The 19090-nt window shown below is 37.8% G+C and overlaps 1 protein-coding gene and 1 long non-coding RNA gene across 5 annotated transcripts in view; one reads left to right on the top strand and one right to left on the bottom strand.

The window, feature by feature from the left end:
* Nucleotides 1-19090, bottom strand: part of SYNPR (synaptoporin) — a 336540-nt gene that overhangs the window by 3165 nt on the left and 314285 nt on the right. For 2 of the 3 annotated variants that reach the window (XM_003811604.6, XM_008964002.4), the window contains one exon: nt 4430-4621. In XM_003811604.6, the coding sequence (XP_003811652.3) occupies nt 4430-4621 (192 nt within the window). Of the gene's footprint in view, nt 1-2836; nt 3275-4429; nt 4622-19090 lie in introns of those variants that run through there. The other variant, XM_008964003.6, reaches the window with a different exon arrangement.
* The window catches only part of LOC103784978 (uncharacterized), a 229928-nt gene that overhangs the window by 41336 nt on the left and 169502 nt on the right, over nt 1-19090 (top strand). The gene's annotated exons all lie outside the window — the stretch shown is intronic.

Raw genomic sequence — 19090 nt, 5'->3', positions numbered from 1 at the left:
AAGAGGATGTGTGTAAAGTAGCTGGACAGTGCTGGACACATTAGCAAATACTTACTAAATGGTAAACTATGCTCTGAATCATTTTCTAAAACATTTCTGTGAATTGTACTTTGCTGACTTTTTTTTTTTTTTTTTTTTTTTTTTGCTGCAGCATAAATTGAACAATGAGACGATGTTCTTGAGACAATAGCCAAAATCAAGACTCTAGGTCCCCAACTGATCTAGTTAAAGACTGGTTTATCCAGACCTCCCTCCTTCTTCCTTCTCTCCTCTTGCATCCTCTTTCCTTACTTTTTACACTAATTGAGAACCTATTTTGTGCCATGCTCTAGGCTACCTGCTGAGGGAGATACAAAACATAAATAAGGTATAATAGTTGCTTGAACAAAATAAATTAGTTAACTACTGACAAAACTCTAATTTGCATACAGGACCATTTTACCATGTGCATGGTAATCAGAATATTTTCCATTAAAAGGGGGATCTTGATTAAATTGCACCTTTACAAGTGTATGTCAATATATGAGTATAAAAAATCATTGAGGTGCCTGGGCAACATAGCAAGACCTTGTCTCTTAAAAAAAAAAAAAATTAGCTGAGCATGGCAGCACATGCCTATAGTCCCAGGTACTCAGAAGGGGTACTTGGAAGGCTGAGGTAGCAGTATCCCTTGAGCCCAAGAGTTCCAGGTTATAGTGAGCTATGATTGCACCACTGCACCTCCCGCCTGGGTGACAGAGCAAAATCCTGTCTCAAAAAAAAAAAAAGAAAAAAGGAAACAAAAGGAAAGGAAAACAGAAAAGGAGAGGAGAAGAGAGGAGAAGAGAGGAGAAGAGAGGAGAGGAGAGGAGAGGAGGGGAGTGGAGCGGGGGGTGGGAGGGGAGGAAAAATTATCAAGGGATCTTTTCAGGCATGGCTCTGTCCAGGGATGTAATTTTAGCTATTTCCTATCTATTGATCTCTCTCTTTTCCCTGTTACTATTTGGATTTTAAAAAAGAAAAACTTAGACATCAAGGAAATGCTACTTAAAAGTAAGAACGTAAACAAGGCATTTCAATGGGCATATTTAAGGAGTACTGATTTTTTACTCCAGCATCACAGATCTCTTGGCTGGCACATTTTAGGGTCACTTGGGCCCTTGAACTCTTTTTTGCTATTTTGTTGGAACTGAAATTGGGGTAAGAATGTGATTCAAGCTCAGACTTGGGGACAACAGAAAGAGAGATTGAAAGAGACTGTACATAACATGCAAAAAATGGGGAGACAAGATCTAGATCGTCTAAAAAGATGTACTAAGATTTGTCTGGAGTGAAGCTGGAGAAGCAGAAGTTGAAATTATGGCTAAACTATTTGTGCTCAGTGAAACTTTGAAAGAACTTGAGAGACTAAAAACATTATTTCTTCTGTATTTAGGCTCTAACACTGTATGACATTTGGGAATGATCGTATTTTAGTAGCCATTTTCAGTTGACATGTATTGAGCATTTGCCATAAGCTGGGCATGATGCTAAGTATTTTTTTTATAGATTATCTCACTGAATTGTTTCAACAGTATTGAGGTCTGTTGTACAATTATCCCCATTTTACAGATGATAAAACTAAGGATTAGAGAGTTTACCTTAGCTCCCAGTATTTGTAGTATCTGGATATCTTACCTACATTTTAGTGTTACTGTAAAATTATAGGTGCCAAAGTGCTTTGAAGATAGTAAATTTGTTACCAAGGTAGAGAATATGACTATTATTTCCTGACTCATTTACTTGTAGAGGTCATTTATTGTGGTATGGGTATGGCTCCTACTCCAAAACCTATGTTTGCCCAGTAAAGTGTGTTCTCTGAGTCATGTTTCTACTACATCATCCTCCAAACCCTCTATTCATAACTGATGAGACTGAGGTGGGCATCTGGCCTAAGGTGGGCAAAAGAGATTCTCTCTACCAGAAATTTGCAATTGGACCTGAGTGATTTTCATTCAGTCCAAGCCATTCAGTCTTTAAAAAATACATATAAACTTAGAAACTGCAGAGTGGCTATCTTCTGCTGTGTGGATGAAAAAAAAGAAATAAAGTTTCACCTGAAAAGAGAGAATAACGTAACAAACATGCAGAAAGGGACAGGGATGCAGAAAGAAAGAGAGATGAGAGATGGAGGATGAGAACTGTCCAGCTTCCTGGCAGCCTTCCAGTTCTTGGCTGTTGGGTTTTGCCCTGGGAAGACACACTTTTAATGTCTTTCCAACTATTTTCAGTTTTTGCATAAGCTAGCTCAGTATGATTTGAAGCCAAACAATTTGTAATAAAAATATTGTGTTTTGGTTCATTAATGTCCTTTCCCCTGCTTTTGGTAATAGAAATCTGATTTTCTTTGCAGAGCCAAGTTTCAGTCAAATGGCTTGAGCTCTCTCCTGGAACTTTGCATTTTGAGCAGAGCAATGCAAGGTTAGGTAAAACTTTCCACTAATGGCAACTCTAAGAAACAATTATTTGGTACTGAACATCTAGAACTCTCATTCTGCTCTAGATTCTGCTCTTTCTAGAACCTGTTTCTTCAGGTTTCATCAAGTTGTATGAGCGACTTAATATCCTTCCAAATACTTTTTTCCTGTTGTAGTTAAAATCAGCTTTGATTATTCTAATGCATACAAACACTGGTACCAGAAGTGGACTGCAAAAACAGATTTTAGGGATATGAGGATTGGTTTGCCTTAGCCAGTTTGAATTGAGTTTTCTGTCACTAGGAACTAGAAGACTGTTAACTGATATGGATACATCACTACAGCACCACTGGACCTGTCCTTTCACACACATCACATTATTTGGTTTCAATTCATTCTTTATTTTGGTTTTAGGAGACACATCACATTGTTTTTCATTCATAATTTCCAAGTTTTAGTCTAAAAATTATTAGATATATCAGAAGTGGAATTAGAAGAACCATGCAGAATGTCATAATTTATTGGGAGATTAATTATTAAACTAACAAACATATCAAGCAATTTTATTTTTGTCCTGTTAGATTTTGAGATCAGGGTTGTAATAGCTTTCATTAAATACTGTCTATAAACAAACTACAGAAGTATAAGTAAATATGGTAACGTATACCTCAAAGTATTCATTTACAAGTGTGGTCAGCAATGAATAAAAATGATTGTGAGACCCTAATGCAGAGTTTATTTTCATGGTTACTATCTCACCAAAGCAGAAATCACAGTCCAGTCAGAGTAGCAACCCTTTCTCTCTTCTTAAGTGCCTTCGCAGATTGAATTTCAGAAAGCTGTAGAAACACAGGTTAATCTTGAAGCAAAGATAATTATTTCTAGGGTGTGCTAAAGAATGTTCTTTCAGCAAACACTGCTGAGCCTTCTATTCTTCGATAACTGCTGCTTTTTGCTGTCATTATAGCTTATGTATTTCTCAGATACAGCTTCTTTCTTTGGAATAATAACAAGTTCTTACACTTATAAATTAAAAATCCAATTTAGTGTCCCTGCTAACTGTCAGATTTTCTCTTTTCTTGTAAGAGCCATAACTCTTGATGATAACATTTGACTTTGTTCAACTACTACAGTGCAGCTTTTCCGAAGTTATAAAGTAACTAAACCAGAAGCATGGAGAAAATTCCAAAATTACCATAGCTATTATAAGTACTTTTTTACATTATGAATTTTTTTTCACCCTACTAGGTCTGTGTATTTTTCTCTAATCAGTTGGGTGTATTCTAGCTACATGTGGCTTGAACAGTGTTTTCTCCCCAGGAACTTGTATGCCCTCAAATATTCCTTTTAACTTTTGTCTGGCTTCAACCTTAAAGTTCAGTTTTTTTTGTTTTTGTTTTTGAGACCGAGTCTCACTCTGTTGCCCAGGCTTGGGTGCAGTGGCCTGATCTTGGCTCACTGCAACCTCCGCCTCCTGGGTTCAAGTGATTCTCATGCCTCAGCCTTCCAAGTAGCTGGGACTATAGGCATGAGCCACCGTGCCTGGCTAGTTTTTTTTGTATTTTTAGTAGAGACGGGGTTTCACCATGTTGGCCAGGCTGGTCTGGAACTCCTGATCTCAGGTGATCCTCCCACCTTGGCCTCCTAAATTGCTGGGATTATAGGCGTGAGCCATTGCGTCTGGCCAAAGTTCAGATTTTATATTTGCTTCTGGCTTAGAGTTTCAACTGGACTGTCACCTAAGCAGCAGCTGCCAATACCTGCGGGGTTCTTAAGAAAAACTCCTTAATCGGCAACATTACAAATGATGGATTCTGACAATAAAAAACCTGAGGGCCGAGTGATCATCCTGCACCTGAGGTGAAGTATCTCACCTTTTGATTGGCCTAGTTTTGTAGGCAGCAATTTTCAAGATGACTTCTGAGATGTTTTTCTTATTATTTTGACTGGCAAACAAAGATATGAACAGTAAAGCATAGATGAAAAATACTTACCACAGAAGTGTTTAAGCTTGACATAACAGGGCTGTGGATAGCCATGCATTTGTTGGATGGCTGTTTGCAAGCTGACATTAGTAGCAATACTTCCTTGGGATCTGTTGCAACTTTGACGTCAGACAGTCCTTTTGCCCAAGCTGATGAACCCACCAACCACAAGAACGAAAAGACTACAGTGACAATGAAGTCCTACAGAAACAAATCAGAATAGAAAATGGTAAAAGAAAATGTGAGTTCTAGAAACAAGTTGATTTGTTTATATAACTATTTGGTTTGCCTTTTGGAAAATTTTAAGATCCCATAGCACTGGAAACAAGGAAAACATTTAGAAAAACAAATAAAAGAAAGCCTTATGATATTATATTTATCTTTCTATAAAATAAATAATAATAGTAATATTTATTAAATGCTTACTATATCCCAGGAATGATGCTAAGGACTTTATAACCCACACCTAATTGTTCCTACAACATCCCTGTAAGGAATGGTACATCATCCTATTTGCCGATGTCAAACTAACATAGAGAATGGTTGAATAGCTTGTCTGAGATTTCACAGATGATTCATGATGGCATCAGGATTCAAACCCAGGCAACCTGAATACTGAGTCCAAGTTCTTAACCACCAAGCTGTCATGATTCCAAACCTTTAGACAGATCTGCTAATTGTTTAAGATTCTTTGATGGCAATGTTCACTCATTCATTCATTCATTCATTTGTTCACTTAACAAACCAATGTGTTATCTATATGTTATTGGTTAACCAATACGTTAACCAATGTGGAACTATGTTATGTGGAAGACAATAAGAGCTGTAATGTTTTTGAGTGCCTGCTATGGGTGAGAGGTTTTGTATAAAATTATTCTTACAATAATCATATTAGACAGTATTCTTATGCCCATTTTAAAGAGGAGAAAACTGAAACTCACAGATAAAAGGTAACACATAGAAAGTTGCAGAGCCAGAATTCAAATCTAGGTCTGTCTGACCCTGAAAATCATCTGCTGTTCGCAGGGGAAAGAAGCTTTTATCCATATCAAACGAAATTTCTAGGATGTAACAGGATGAGTATTGTAGAGACCATCTCCAAACTTCTGATGATGAGGGCTACGTCTCTCATCCTCCCTCATGACTCGGATTGGGTGGCAGGTAGGAGAGACTGTCTAAGATTTAGACTATTAGAACATAGTATTAAAAAAATTCAGATTGACTATATATATGTTTGACTATTGTAAAAATGTTACATGCTGCTTACCTAAAATAATAAAAATGCCGACCAGGAAAGAAAAAAAGTATATTTGATATGCCAACAGAAACAGTTTGCCCTTTTGTTCTTAATAATAACCTCCTCAAGTAGAAAATTTGGCATGTGTTTCTTTCCTGCCCGAGGGCATAGTGCATCTGACTTGCTCTGTATCTTGCTCTCATGATGTGGCTGAATTACTTTTCATCATGATCCCATGATCTACACTGAGGGAACTTTTACACTCTATAGATGCTGTGGTGCCAGACATTTGTTAGGTGTGATCTTTGTGGAGAATGTTCTGGAGGGTCTCACTACTAAGAGTAGCTGAATCTTCTGCAAGTCACTCCATCCAGTGGCTGTTGTGAATTACGTAACTGACCAGTTTACCTTTTTTCATGTTGGCTCTAGAAAACTAAGGGCCAATGTGTGACCCATTCATAGGGTTTTGATGGCATGGGTATTTTAACCCGATTCCTTATTTTGTTTTATATTCCCTTTCTTCTTTTTACTTTTCATTTTCATTCAATTACACCTTGGTTTTTAAATGTCCTTATGAGCCTTTCTGAGATGAGGTAGAGGTATAAACAAGCAAACAAATACAATATCTACAGCTGTTTCAACAGTAATACAAACATTTGGAATAAAGAAACTCAAGTGTTTGGGTCTGAATTTGAAATTGGAGGAATAGTTACAAATAAATAAGCCAGATTGACTGTGTCAAATCATGACTTTCTGTTCATGTTCAATCTGGTACCTTCATTCATTCATGCTTTTATTCAAATAGTAGTTTTTGAGTAATGTGCTAAGTATTGAGGAAGGTCTTACAGAGGATTAAAAAATGCAAAATATGGGCTCTGTTCTCTTGATAGTACATATTTGTTAGGGCCCACAGTTACCTTAAAGCATTACCTATAGTATGACAGTTTTCATTATTTATATTCATCATAATTAGAAATAGACTTGTAGAAAGGCCCATAGAATGGGGAAACACTTAAAAAAGAATAGTCATGTGAAGACCTTTCCATTGGAAATTGGAGAAAACTGTTAGATTTCTTTGTTCAAATAATAATATTCATATGTAACATTTATTGAGTGCTTATGATGTGTCAAGTATTATTCCAAGTTTATATGTTTTGACTCATTTAATCCTGACAACTGCACCATGAAATAGATACCAATCCTGACCCCATTTTACAGTAGAGGAAATGGAGACACCAAAGGTTAAACAAATTGCTTGAAGTCATGAATTAGTAAGTGGAGGAGCAAGGATTCTAAGCCTGGCCATCTGCCTTACGGAATACTGATCTTCCTATTTAAAATGAAGACACTAAAAAGTTTTTTTAAGTTAGTTTTGACTATAATCCCAGCATTTTGGGAGGCCAAGGCAGGATGATTGTTTGAACCCAGGAGTTCAAGACCAGCCTAGGCAACACAGTGAGACTTCATCACTACAGAAAATTAAAAATTTAGCTGGACATGGTGGGGCATGACTGTAGTCCTATCAACCTGTGAGCCTGAGGTGGGAGGATCGCCTGATCCCAGGAGTTTGAAGTTGCAGTGAGCTATGATTGCATCACTGCACTCCAGCCAGTTCAGCCTGGGCAAGAGGATGAGATCTCATTGCTAAAAAAAAAAAAAAAAAAAAAAAAGGATTTGAGGTCCTGCTTAATTTAAATATAAAAAATAGTAAGAAGTCATTTTCCATAAACAAGCTTCTGATTGAAGTCAAGGATCTATATCTTCAGAATAAATATGGTATTTTAAGAAGCTGGTTCAACCTTTTATCCCTTAGTGCCGTTTTGTAAAGAGGCATCAGTAATATAACTAAGTTTCTCTTATCTGAGTTAAAAGTTCAGACTTTGTCATTAGGCAGACCTGGGTTTTAGTCCTTACTTTGACACTTACTGCCTGTTACCCGTGTGTCCATTTGCTAGACTACTTGAGGCTTCAGTTTACCTCTCTGTAAGTTGAAATAATAACAGTAACCCTCTTGTAGGATGATAGTGAGGATAAAATAAGTTAGTATAAATCAAATGTTTAGCACAATGCCTGGTAAATAGTGAGTGACAAATAAATGTAAACTTTTATATCACGAATAAAAGCAATAACGACAGCAACAACAATAATACAAATCATATAAGGCTATGGAGCAGGAACATACATGCCCCATAGCAGGGACCTGTGATCACTCCAGCGGCATAGGCCCTCTGTCTGCTGCTGAGACTCACCAAGAGCATGTGTAGCTTAAAGCTTTACCCTGGGCACTCCCATCTCTTGGGACCCACATGGCTCCTTCTTCTTTCTTTCTTCAAATCAATGCTCAAATTTCATTGTATCATGATGCTTTCTTGCCCACCACATATAAATAGCATCCTATGTTAAGTTCCCTATGTTCCTTTTCCAGTTTCATTTTTCTCAGTTTCATGTTTACCAACTGGTACATTATATATTTACTTGCTTGTATCTTGTGGGCAGATTTTTGCCTATGATGTTCATTACTGCCTGCCCATCACAAAGAATGGTGCCTGACACATAGCAGCTGCTCAATAAATATTTCTGAAATGAATGGCTGTAAGAGGAAATGTTTCTGGTAGACTGAAGTAGAAATAGCAGTGTAGAAACCTTTGCACACAGGCCAGGGCCTTTGCACTTGCTGTTCCCTCTGTCCAGAATTCCTTTCCTATCCCTTAGGGCCATCATGTAGAAGGGCAAATTCCTGTCTTGGGGACTTCACACTTGCTATTCCCTTGGCCCAGAATTCCTTTCTTATCCCTTATAGCCATATGACCTGCTTTATCACCTTAATTGGTCCTCATTAATGGTCCCCTCCCCAGATAGTCTTTCCTGAGCCTTGCAATTAAAATGTACACCTTTCTCTCTATCCCCTTATTCTTTTTTGCTCAGCACTTTTCACAATTTGGAATGGTTTATTTGCCTACTTCTTCCCATAAGATGTCAGTTCCATGGATGCAAGGATTTTGACTACCTAGCTCATTTCTGGTTCTTGGCAGAGAGGTGCCATCAACATTTGTTGAGTGAAAGAATGAATGAAGGAATATATAAAATGATCGCAATTTTGTTAAAAAATATATATTGATGTATATAACATTACATAAGAATATATCAAGTGGCAATGGTAGAATTAGAGATTTCTTTTACATAAGCTTATGTATGTAAAAACTCATTTTATAATTAGAGCAAATGATCAAGGCACTGGCCAATGGTTTTCCCAAACAAAACTTCACATGGCAAAATTTGCCCTTACAACAGCAACAAGATTTTAATTAGATCAAATAATAATGTAATTAAAATTGAGAATTTTTACCATCCTCAGTAAATTTTTGAAAATCATATCAACAACGTTCATGTACCACAGAGCAATAAAAATAGAAATCAGTGCTAAGAAAATCACTCAAAATAATACAATTGGATGGAAATTAAACAACCTGCTCCTGGATAACTTCTAGGTAAATAATGGAATCTAGGCAGACATCAATAAATTATTCAAAGATTAGAACAAAGACACAACATACCAGAATCTCTGGGACACAGCGAAAGCAGTGTTAAGAGGGAAGTTTATAGCATTAAACACCCACATCAAAAAGTTACAAAGATCTCAAATTAACAACCTAATATCACAACTAGAGGAACTAAGGAAACAAGAGCAAACCATCTCCAAGCCAGCAGAAGATAAGAAATAATCCAAATCAGAGCTGAACTGAAGGAAATGGGATGTGAAAAACCATACAAAAGATCAATGAATCTTAAAGTTGGTTTTTTGAAAGAATTAATAAGACAGATAGACTGGTAGCTAGACTTGTAAAGAACAAAATAGAAGTTCCAAATAAACACAATCAGAAATGACAAAGGGGATATTACCACTGACTCCACAAAGATGGAGTGGAGAAACTACTCAGAAACTACTATGAAAACCTCTATACACACACACTAGAAAACCTAGAAGACATGGACAAATTCCTGGAAATTTCCCAAGATTGAACCAGGAGGAAGATGAATCCCTGAACAGACTAATAATGACTTCTGAAATTGACTCGGTAATAAAAGGCCTGCCAATCAGTAAAAGCCCAGGACCAGATGGAATCATAGCCAAACTCTACCAGATGTATAAAGAATTGGGACCATTCCTACCAAAACTATTTCAAAAAATTGAGGAGGAAGGACTATTTCCCAACTCATCCTATGAGGCCAACATTATCCTGATAACAAAACCAGGCAGAGGCACAATTAAAAAAGAAAACACTGTTCATCAGGCCAATATCCTTGATGAACATAGATGCAAAAATCCTCAACAAAATACCAGCAAACTGAATCCAGCAGCACATCAAAAAGCTAATTCACCATGATCAAGCAGGCTTTATCCCTGGGATGCAAGGTTGGTTCTACATACACAAATCAATAAATGTGATTTACCAAATTAACAGAACTAAAAATAAAAACCACATGATCATCTCATCAGATGCAGAAAATGCTTCCAATAAAATTCAACATCCCTTCATGTTAAGAACCCTCAACAAACTACGCATTGAAGAAACATACTTCAAAGTAATAAGAGCCATCTATGACAAACCCACAGCCAACATCATACTGAATATACAAAAGCTAGAAGTATTCCCCTTGAAAACCAGAACAAGACAGGAATGCCCTCTCTAACCACTCCTATTCAATGTTGTGTGGGAAGTCCTAGCCAGAGCAATCAGGCAAGAGAAAGAAATGAAAGGCATCCAAATAGGAAGAGAGGAAGTCAAACTATCCCCTTTGCAGATGATATGATTCTGTACCTGGAAAATCTCATAGTCTCTGCCCAGAAGCTCCTTTATCTGACAGACAACTTCGGCAAAGTTTTAGGATACAAAATCAGTGTACAAATATCAGTAGCATTTCCATACACCAATAACATCCAGGCTGAAAGTCAAATCAAGAACACAAGCTCACTCACAATAATCACAAAAAGAATAAAATACCTAGGAATACAGCAAATCAGGGAGATGAAAAATCTCTACAATGAGAATTACAAAACACTGCTGAAATAAATCAGAGATGACACAAACAAACGGAAAAACATTCCATGCTCATGGAGAGGAAGAATCCATATTGTTAAAATAGCAATACTGCCCAAAGCAATTTATAGATTCAATGCTATTCCTATCAAACTATCAATGACATTCTTTACAAGATTAAAACAAAACTATTTTAAAATTAATATGGAAAAAATGAGCCTGAATGACCAAGGCAATTCTAACCAAAAAGAACAAAGCTGGAGGTATTACTTTACCCAACTTCAAACTATACTATAAGTCTACAGTAACCAAAACAACATGGTACTGTTATAAAAACAGACACAGAAACCAATGGAACAGAATAGAGAGCCTAGAAATAATTTCACACACCTACAACCATCTGATCTTTGACAAAATTGAGAAAAGCAAGGAATGAGGAAAGAACTCCCTATTCAATAAATGGTGCTAGGATAACTGGCTAGCCCTATGCAGAAGATTAAAACTGGACCCTTTTCTTACACCATATACAAAAACAACTCAAGATGGATTAAAGAATTAAATGTAAAACCCAAAACTATAAAAACCCTAGAAGATAACCTAGGAAATGCATCCTGGACATAAGAGCTGGCAGAGGTTTCATGACGAAAACACCAAAAGCAATTGTGATAAAAACAAAAACTGACAAATGGGAACTAGTTAAACTAAAGAGCTTTTGGACAGCAGAAGAAACTATCAACAGAGTAAACAGAAAACTTACAAAATGGGAGAAAATATTTGCAGACTGTGCATCTGTCAAAAGTCTAATATCCAGCATCTATAAGGAACTTAAACAAATCAACAATCAAAAAACAAAGAACCCCGTTAAAAAGTGGGCAAAGGACATGAACAGACGCTTTCAAAAGAAGACATACATATGGCCAAGAAGCATATGAAAAAGTGCCCAACATCACTAATCATTAGAGAAATGCAAATCAAAACCACAAAGAGATACCATCTCACACTGGTCAGAATGGCTATTATTAAAAAGTAAAAACAAAACAAAACAAAACAAAAAAACAGATGCTAGCAAGGTTGCAGAGAAAAAGGAATGCTAATACACTGTTGGTAGGAGCGTAAACTAGTTCAACCATTGTGGAAAGCCGTGTGGTGATTCCTCAAAGAGCTAAAAACAGAACTACCATTCAACCCAGCAATCTCATTATTGGGTATATACCCAAAGGAGTATAAATCACTCTACCATAAAGACACACGTATGTGTATGTTCACTGCCACACTATTCACAATAGCAAAGACATGGAATCAACCTAGACTAGATAAAGAAAATGTGGTACATATACAGGACAGAATACTATGCAGCCATAAAAAAAGAATGAGATCATGTCCTTTGTAGCAACATAGATGGAGCTGGAGACCATAATCCTAAGCAAACTAACACAGGAACAGAAAACCAAGTACTGCATGTTCTCACTTAAAAGTGGGAGCTAAAAATTAAAGTACACATGGACACAAGGATGGGAACAACAGACACCAGGGTCTACTTGAGAGTGGAGAGTGGGAGGAAGGTGAGGATCAAAAAACTACCCTTTGGGTTCTGTTACCTAGATGACGAAATAATTGGTACACCAAACCCCTGTGGCATGCAATTTACCTATACAATGAATCTGCACATGTACCTCTGAACATAAAATAAAAGTTTCAAAAAAGAATTGAGAATTTTTACATCAAAAGGTTTCAGACAGCAGCCTCACGACAGGTTTTCTTTTCTTTTTTTTTTTTTTGAGACGGAGTTTTGCTCTTGTTGCCCAGGCTGGAGTGCAATGGCACGATCTCGGCTCACCACAACCTCCACCTCCCAGGTTCAAGCGATTCTCCTCCCTCAGCCTTCCCAAGTAGCTGGGATTATAGCCATGTGCCACCAAGCCCGGCTAATTTTGTATTTTTAGTAGAGATGGGGTTTCTCCATGTGGGTCAGGCTGGTCTCAAACTCCCGACATCAGGTGATCTGCCCACCTCGGCCTCCCAAAGTGCTGGGATTATAGGCGTGAGCCACTGCACCCAGCCATGGCAGGTTTTCTCTAACTAAGCAAAGTATGGTGATGGGGAGACTAGGTCAAAAATTCTGAAGAATATATAAGCCTGAACTTCTGTACTTTTTGGCGTTGGGCATTGTATTAGTCCTTTCTTACGTTGCTATGAAGAACTGCCAGAGACTGGGTGATTTATAAAGGAAAGAGGTTAAATGGACTCAGAGTTCTGCATTGCTGGGGAGGCCTCAAGAAACTTACAATCATGGCAGAAGGTGAAGGGGAAGCAAGGCATCTTCTTCACAAGGCAGTAGGAAGGAGAAGTGAAAGCAGGGGAAATGCCAGTTGCTTATAAAACCATCAGATCTCATAAGACTCACTCATTAACATGAGAACAGCATGGAAAAACTGCCCCCATGATCCAATTACCTCCATCTGGTCCTGTCCTTGACACATGGGGATTATGGCATTTAGGGGATTAAAATTCAAGATGAGATTTTGGGTGGGGACACAGCCAAACCATATTAAGCATAAACCTGAGTTTGAGGATACCTTGCAGAAAGTGAGATGTGGGAACAAATAACCTGACACCACTTCCCTACATTGTCCCACCTCCTGCTGAGGCTCCCCACTGGCCAAACCCAGCTGGTATCCAGAGGGCAGGGAGCCCATTGATTTGACCCATGCCTGTCCCCTCCTGGCACAGAGCATGATGTAGAAGGGCAGAGAGGAGATCAGAAGCTCTCCAGAACTGGTGGCTGTTTTAGGAACAGCAGCAGTGGCTGCTGTCCGTATTTACTGAGTGCTTCCTATATGCCAGCACTCTGCTAAGTGCTTACCAACATCATTCATCTTATGATGTAGGTACTACATTATCGCCATTTTACTTATGAGGAAACTAAAGCATAGACAGCTTAAATACTTTCCTTATAATTGATGGCTGGCTTGTCTACCACAGCGTATCACAAGCTTTCCAAAAATTTGGGAGAAAGATGATTTTTGGTATATTTTATGTGAATAATAACTTTAATTGATGTTCTCTAAATTTTAGTCAGTTTGGTACTACCTAAACAATTTTGATTTTGTCCACATATCTCCTGTGTTATTGCTTAATATTTCATTTAAAGCAAATTATGCTTTTTACATAGCTATCTTAGAAATTATATGTACTACTTAGAAATTATATGTGTACTATAAATGTTAAACCAATATAGCTTCTCACAGATAGAAGAAAATTGCAAGCATAAATACTATACGGTAAAAATAAAATATCTTAAATTCTAGCTGGAGATGGTTGTCCAAGGCTTTGGAGCCTAGAATTTTTATACTGGGAGATTAACATGTGTTAGAGGAGTATTAATGAAATACCGTCATCTGTCACTTAACCAACAGGGATACGTTCTGAAAAAAAGGTGATTTCATCATTGTGTGAACATCATAGAGTGCACTTACCCAAACCTAGATGGTCTAGCCTACCATATGCTTAGGCTATGTGGTATGGCTTATGCTCCCAGGCTACAAACCTCTACAGCATGTGAATGTTCTGATTACTGCAGGCAATTGTAACATGATGATGATAAGTATTTGTGTATGTAAACACATCTACACATAAAAAAGGTACAGTAAAAATATAGTATAAAGGATAAAAAATAGTACACTTAGGGCAGTTACCATGAATGGAGCTTGCAGCACTGGAAGTTGAATGTGAAGGCCTAGGACAGACATTATTGTGCACTACTGTAGACTTTATAAATTCCGTATGATTAGACTACACTAAATTAATTTTTAAAATAGAGTGATTATGCTACCATAACATTATAATGGCTATGATGTCACCAGGGGATAAGACTTTTTCAGCTTCATTATAATCTAATGGGACCACCATCATATATTGTTGGTGATCCATTGCTGACCAAAACATCTATAATGGGGTACATGACTGTACTAGCATGATCTAAGCAGAAGGCTTGCAGTTAAATTGAATATGGGATAACTTTCTCATTTGTGTTATTTAATGCTATGTAATGGTCTGCCTGAGTAGTATCAGGAGAAGTAAATGGCTCACACTTGAGAAGTGAATTTCTTCTGATGGTTCAAACAAGAATCCACTTGTTTACAAATATGATCCGTGTCTGTCTAAAAGAGATAGTGTGGATATGGAAGACACATTTTTAACATTTACTGCTAGGTTATCATACATACATTAGGCCTTTGAAGACCTTTTCTGCTCACTTTTCATGTGTTATTTATTCCCATAGAGTGAAGAGGCTGCCCTTCAAAATGTGCTTCAGTGCTTCCAAGAGGTGCTCATACTTGTGTCCTATGTGGTCCCCATAAAACCCCAAAAATAGTCAGAGGAGGCATCACTGGCCTTATACTAAAGATGAAGAAACTGCGGCCAAGAGTATTAAGAGATTTATTTGCCCATAGTTCATAACATGGTTCATAAATATATTCTGAGCTATTCATCTCAATCGGTACCCAAAGAACTTTGACATGAAACCTGGTTGTGTTTCTGCAATATGTTTTAAGTATCTGTTCAGTGAACCAAGAAACAGCTTCCTCAATCAAGGAAGCAGCCTGGTTTAATGTTGGCTGGGTGGTTTGTTTCCATTAAGTTTGTTGCCCTCACTTTTCATAAGTTGCTGTTAGCAAATATATTTTTTTTCTAAATGTAATTAATAGTATGAATCTTGGTGTCTGGGATCACCCTGGGGTATAGAAAAGGGGGTCATCTTTGGTGACAGAAAATTTAGCATTTCAGATCAGGTAAACCTGTCTCCATCTCTTTCTAATAGTGGCACAAGCAACTCCACTGGATATTGATAAAAAATAAACAAATATTCAATTTCTACCTATTAGTACATATAACCAATATTTTAATCCAATGACTTTATTGTCTGTTTTGGCTACTTGATGGCTTTGTTATTTATTTCTGTTGCTGACACTTTTATACAGAGAGACTACACTAGAAAGTGGACAGTTCAGAGAGTCACTCTCATCCACACTGTGAATGGATCACTTTGCTATTTCAGCCTCCAAGAATTTTAGAATGACACTATGGATCAGGAAACACAGAAAGCAAATAGCAAGATGGCAGCTCAGCTGGGGGCAGAGCTTTGGACTTGTCTTGGAAGGGAGCTAAAAAATGGATAGACAGGACAAGTTTCTGTTCTATCCACTTATGGGATTGTTTCCTTATTTCATTTGAAGTATTAATAATAATGACATCTGACTTCCAGGGAGCACCTACAGTTTTCAACGAAGATCGTATGACCTTCACAACAGCTGTGTGAGGGAGATTAGATTCAGTGATGTGTCCAAGTTGTCACAGGTAACCGAGATTTGAATTGAGGACATTGGGTTCCCTGTTTAGTGAGTGTTTTTTCATTATGCCCAGGTTTTCTGAAGTTTGGGTTGCCTATCCTGGTGGGAACGAGAAATAAACAATATTGCTACATCCCTACATAGGGAGAAAGGCATTCTCCTTCCCAATTTCCTTTCAATCTGACTAGTAAAGTCTCAGTTGGGTGCTACACCATTTTCAATGCTTAGTTAACAAGTGCTAATCTTTTCATGTTTTTTCGTCAAAGAAAACTGGCTCCAGGCTCAGATCCTTCAAGTAAGCAATGGTATACCTATGTAGCTAGAATACAGCACTGTTTATTTTCTATTGATTCATTTGTATGTTTGTCTTCTAACTATGTTAATAATGCTGGATTTCTATATTCAATAGTGGTCCAGGGTCTTATTCAAAAACACATTTATTTACATTTTAAAAATGACTTAATTTAAAGAATAATAATTGTGGCCCTGGTGGTAACAGCAGGGAATGAGGACGCCTGAAGAAATCTAATGCAAGCCACAAATAGGAGCTGCATATGTAATTTTAAGCTTTAAAGTAGTCACAGTTAAAAAAAAGCAAAGAGAAATTGATGTAATTAATTATATTAATATATAACATATTAATACAACAAACCCCAATACATCAAAATTATTATTTCATATAATCAATCTAAAATTATTAGTATGCCATTTTACTTTTTTGGTACTAAGTCTTTGAAACGTGATGTGTATTTTACACTTACAGTACATCTTAACTCATAATAACCACATTTCAGTGCTCAATAACCACATGTTACTAGTGCTATCCTATTGAACAGCGTAGTTCTAATCCACAATTAACAAATGGAAGCACATTTATATCCATGGTCAAGTGACAGTGACGCCCCTTTTCCTGTTTGGGTTCATTAATGCCACACTTTCTTTTGGTAGTTTGGTCCGAGATGGTCCAAAGCTAAGCCATCCCACAGCTCAGCTTTGACAAGGCCAGCAGGCCTCCCACATTCCTCTTGGCCTGTAGAGTCCCATAGTTGGGTTTATATGATCACCCAATTCATTGTCTCAGTGGTCTGGTCTGAAAGCAAATCAGTGTGACCAAAGGGAGGCTTGGGCCCTCTGTGTTGGCAGCCCAAAGTAGGAGGTGGGCGGCCCACAGGGGCAATCCTGCCAAGCATGAGCTGCATTTTGTTAGGTGTTGGGGGAAAGGCTGGCTTGACCACTCTGTTAACAAGACATGGCAGGCTGGTGGCTGGTAGATGATGAAATAAGGAGGATGAGAGAGGGGAGGAGCAGAACAGGGAAGAGAAAAAGGGAGAGGGGGAGACAGGAGGAGGATAGGGGAGAGAAAGTGGAGGGGGAAGGGGGAGCATTGGGGAAGGAGAAGGGGGAGGAGGGGGAAGGAAGTAAAGAAAGGGAAGAGAAGAAGGGGGAAGGAATTGAGGATGAGGAGAGTGAGGAAAGGGGAGCACGAAGAAGGGAGAAGGAAGAGAAAAAATAGGAGGAGGAGGCAGCGGCAGTGTCTGAGAGCAGGAAGAGAGCTCCCTCTTTCCTCCAAAGGAGGGAGATATACCTAATGCTAAATGAGGAGTTAATGGGTGCAGCACACCAGCATGGCACATGTATACATACGTAACTAACCTGCACATTGTGCACATGTACCCTACAACTTAAAGTATAATTACATATATATATATATATACGTATATATATATACATGTGTATATATATATACGTATATATATATACGTATATATATATATACGTGTATATATATATACGTATATATATATACGTATATATATACATGTATATATATATACATATATATATATATACGTATATATATATATATGTATATAAAATAAGATTCAGAGGTCCCACCACCATCAGGCACTTATCACACACTAGGTACCGTGCAAAATGCTCTATATGCACCATTTCTTTTACTTTTACAACAACTCTATGAAGCAGATATTACTACTGTTTGTATTTTATGAGTAAGAACACAAACCCAGTTTCTGGAGGTAAATGAAATGAGTTTAGACCAGATTTGGAGTTTTTGGTCCCAGGAGACCAGTCCCTCTTCTTCCTGACATTGAGTGTGCTTAGACAAATCCCACTAATCCCCTAGACTTTGTAATCTTTAATGACAAATCCACTGGCAAAATGGCTTAAACCTGCTGGGTGAGCTCTAGACCCCACTGAAAGCCAGGCCTGCTCAGGCCTGGTGTTTTAAATAAGCAAAAGGAATTCTGGGGTAAGAGTGGTCAAGCCATCAAGTTTGCTTATCTTTACTAGAGAGGAGAAATTGAAGTCAGAAAGTCTCTAATCATATGCAAATGGCCAGCTCCAAGGAGCTTGGCATGTGAGTTAGGACTTTTCCATTTTGGATGAGAACTTCCCACCCTGTTTGTCTTTTTGATGGTTATCACCCATCTAATAAGCCAAGGACTCAGGGTAGCAGCCACTTCATTTGCAAAACACTTACTTGGAAAAGTGCCTCTGAATTGCCTCTGGTTCACACCCTACCTCAGTTTTTCTTTCCGACATCCAAGAGCTGGAGGCTCCACATTTACCCCTTACTTGGGGTCTGTGTGCTTTCTCCAAGCATGGTTTTCTCTGAGCTCAGGCAGAGCTCTCTGCAGGAAGAGGCCCACAGAAGTGGTAAGGGACCGAAGACCAGGCTGCCTATATTTTCAATATTGTCATAGCTGGAATAAATTTCAATTAATATTATTGCTGTTATATTTTTAATTGGGAGGTAGCAGTTTCTAAGGAGATGATTTTGTGACCCCTTCAAGAGATGATCATGATGATAATGATGATAGTGTTAATGGTGGTGTTGGTAATGGTGATGATGATGAGAGCTGCCAACACTTAGAGAACACTTATTGAAGTTTTACATATATTTGCTTCTTTAATTTCCTAACAACCCTTTTGGGGTAGATACTATTGTAATCCCATTTTATAGTTGGGATAAATTACTTAAACCCAGTTTGAAAGGTGCACAGCCAGGATTTCAACCGAG

Source organism: Pan paniscus, chromosome 2 (genome assembly GCF_029289425.2).
Source record: "Pan paniscus chromosome 2, NHGRI_mPanPan1-v2.0_pri, whole genome shotgun sequence".
NCBI lineage: Eukaryota > Metazoa > Chordata > Mammalia > Primates > Hominidae > Pan > Pan paniscus.
Note: the sequence above shows the minus strand (reverse complement) of the source record. Positions and strands in the feature narration are given on the sequence as shown.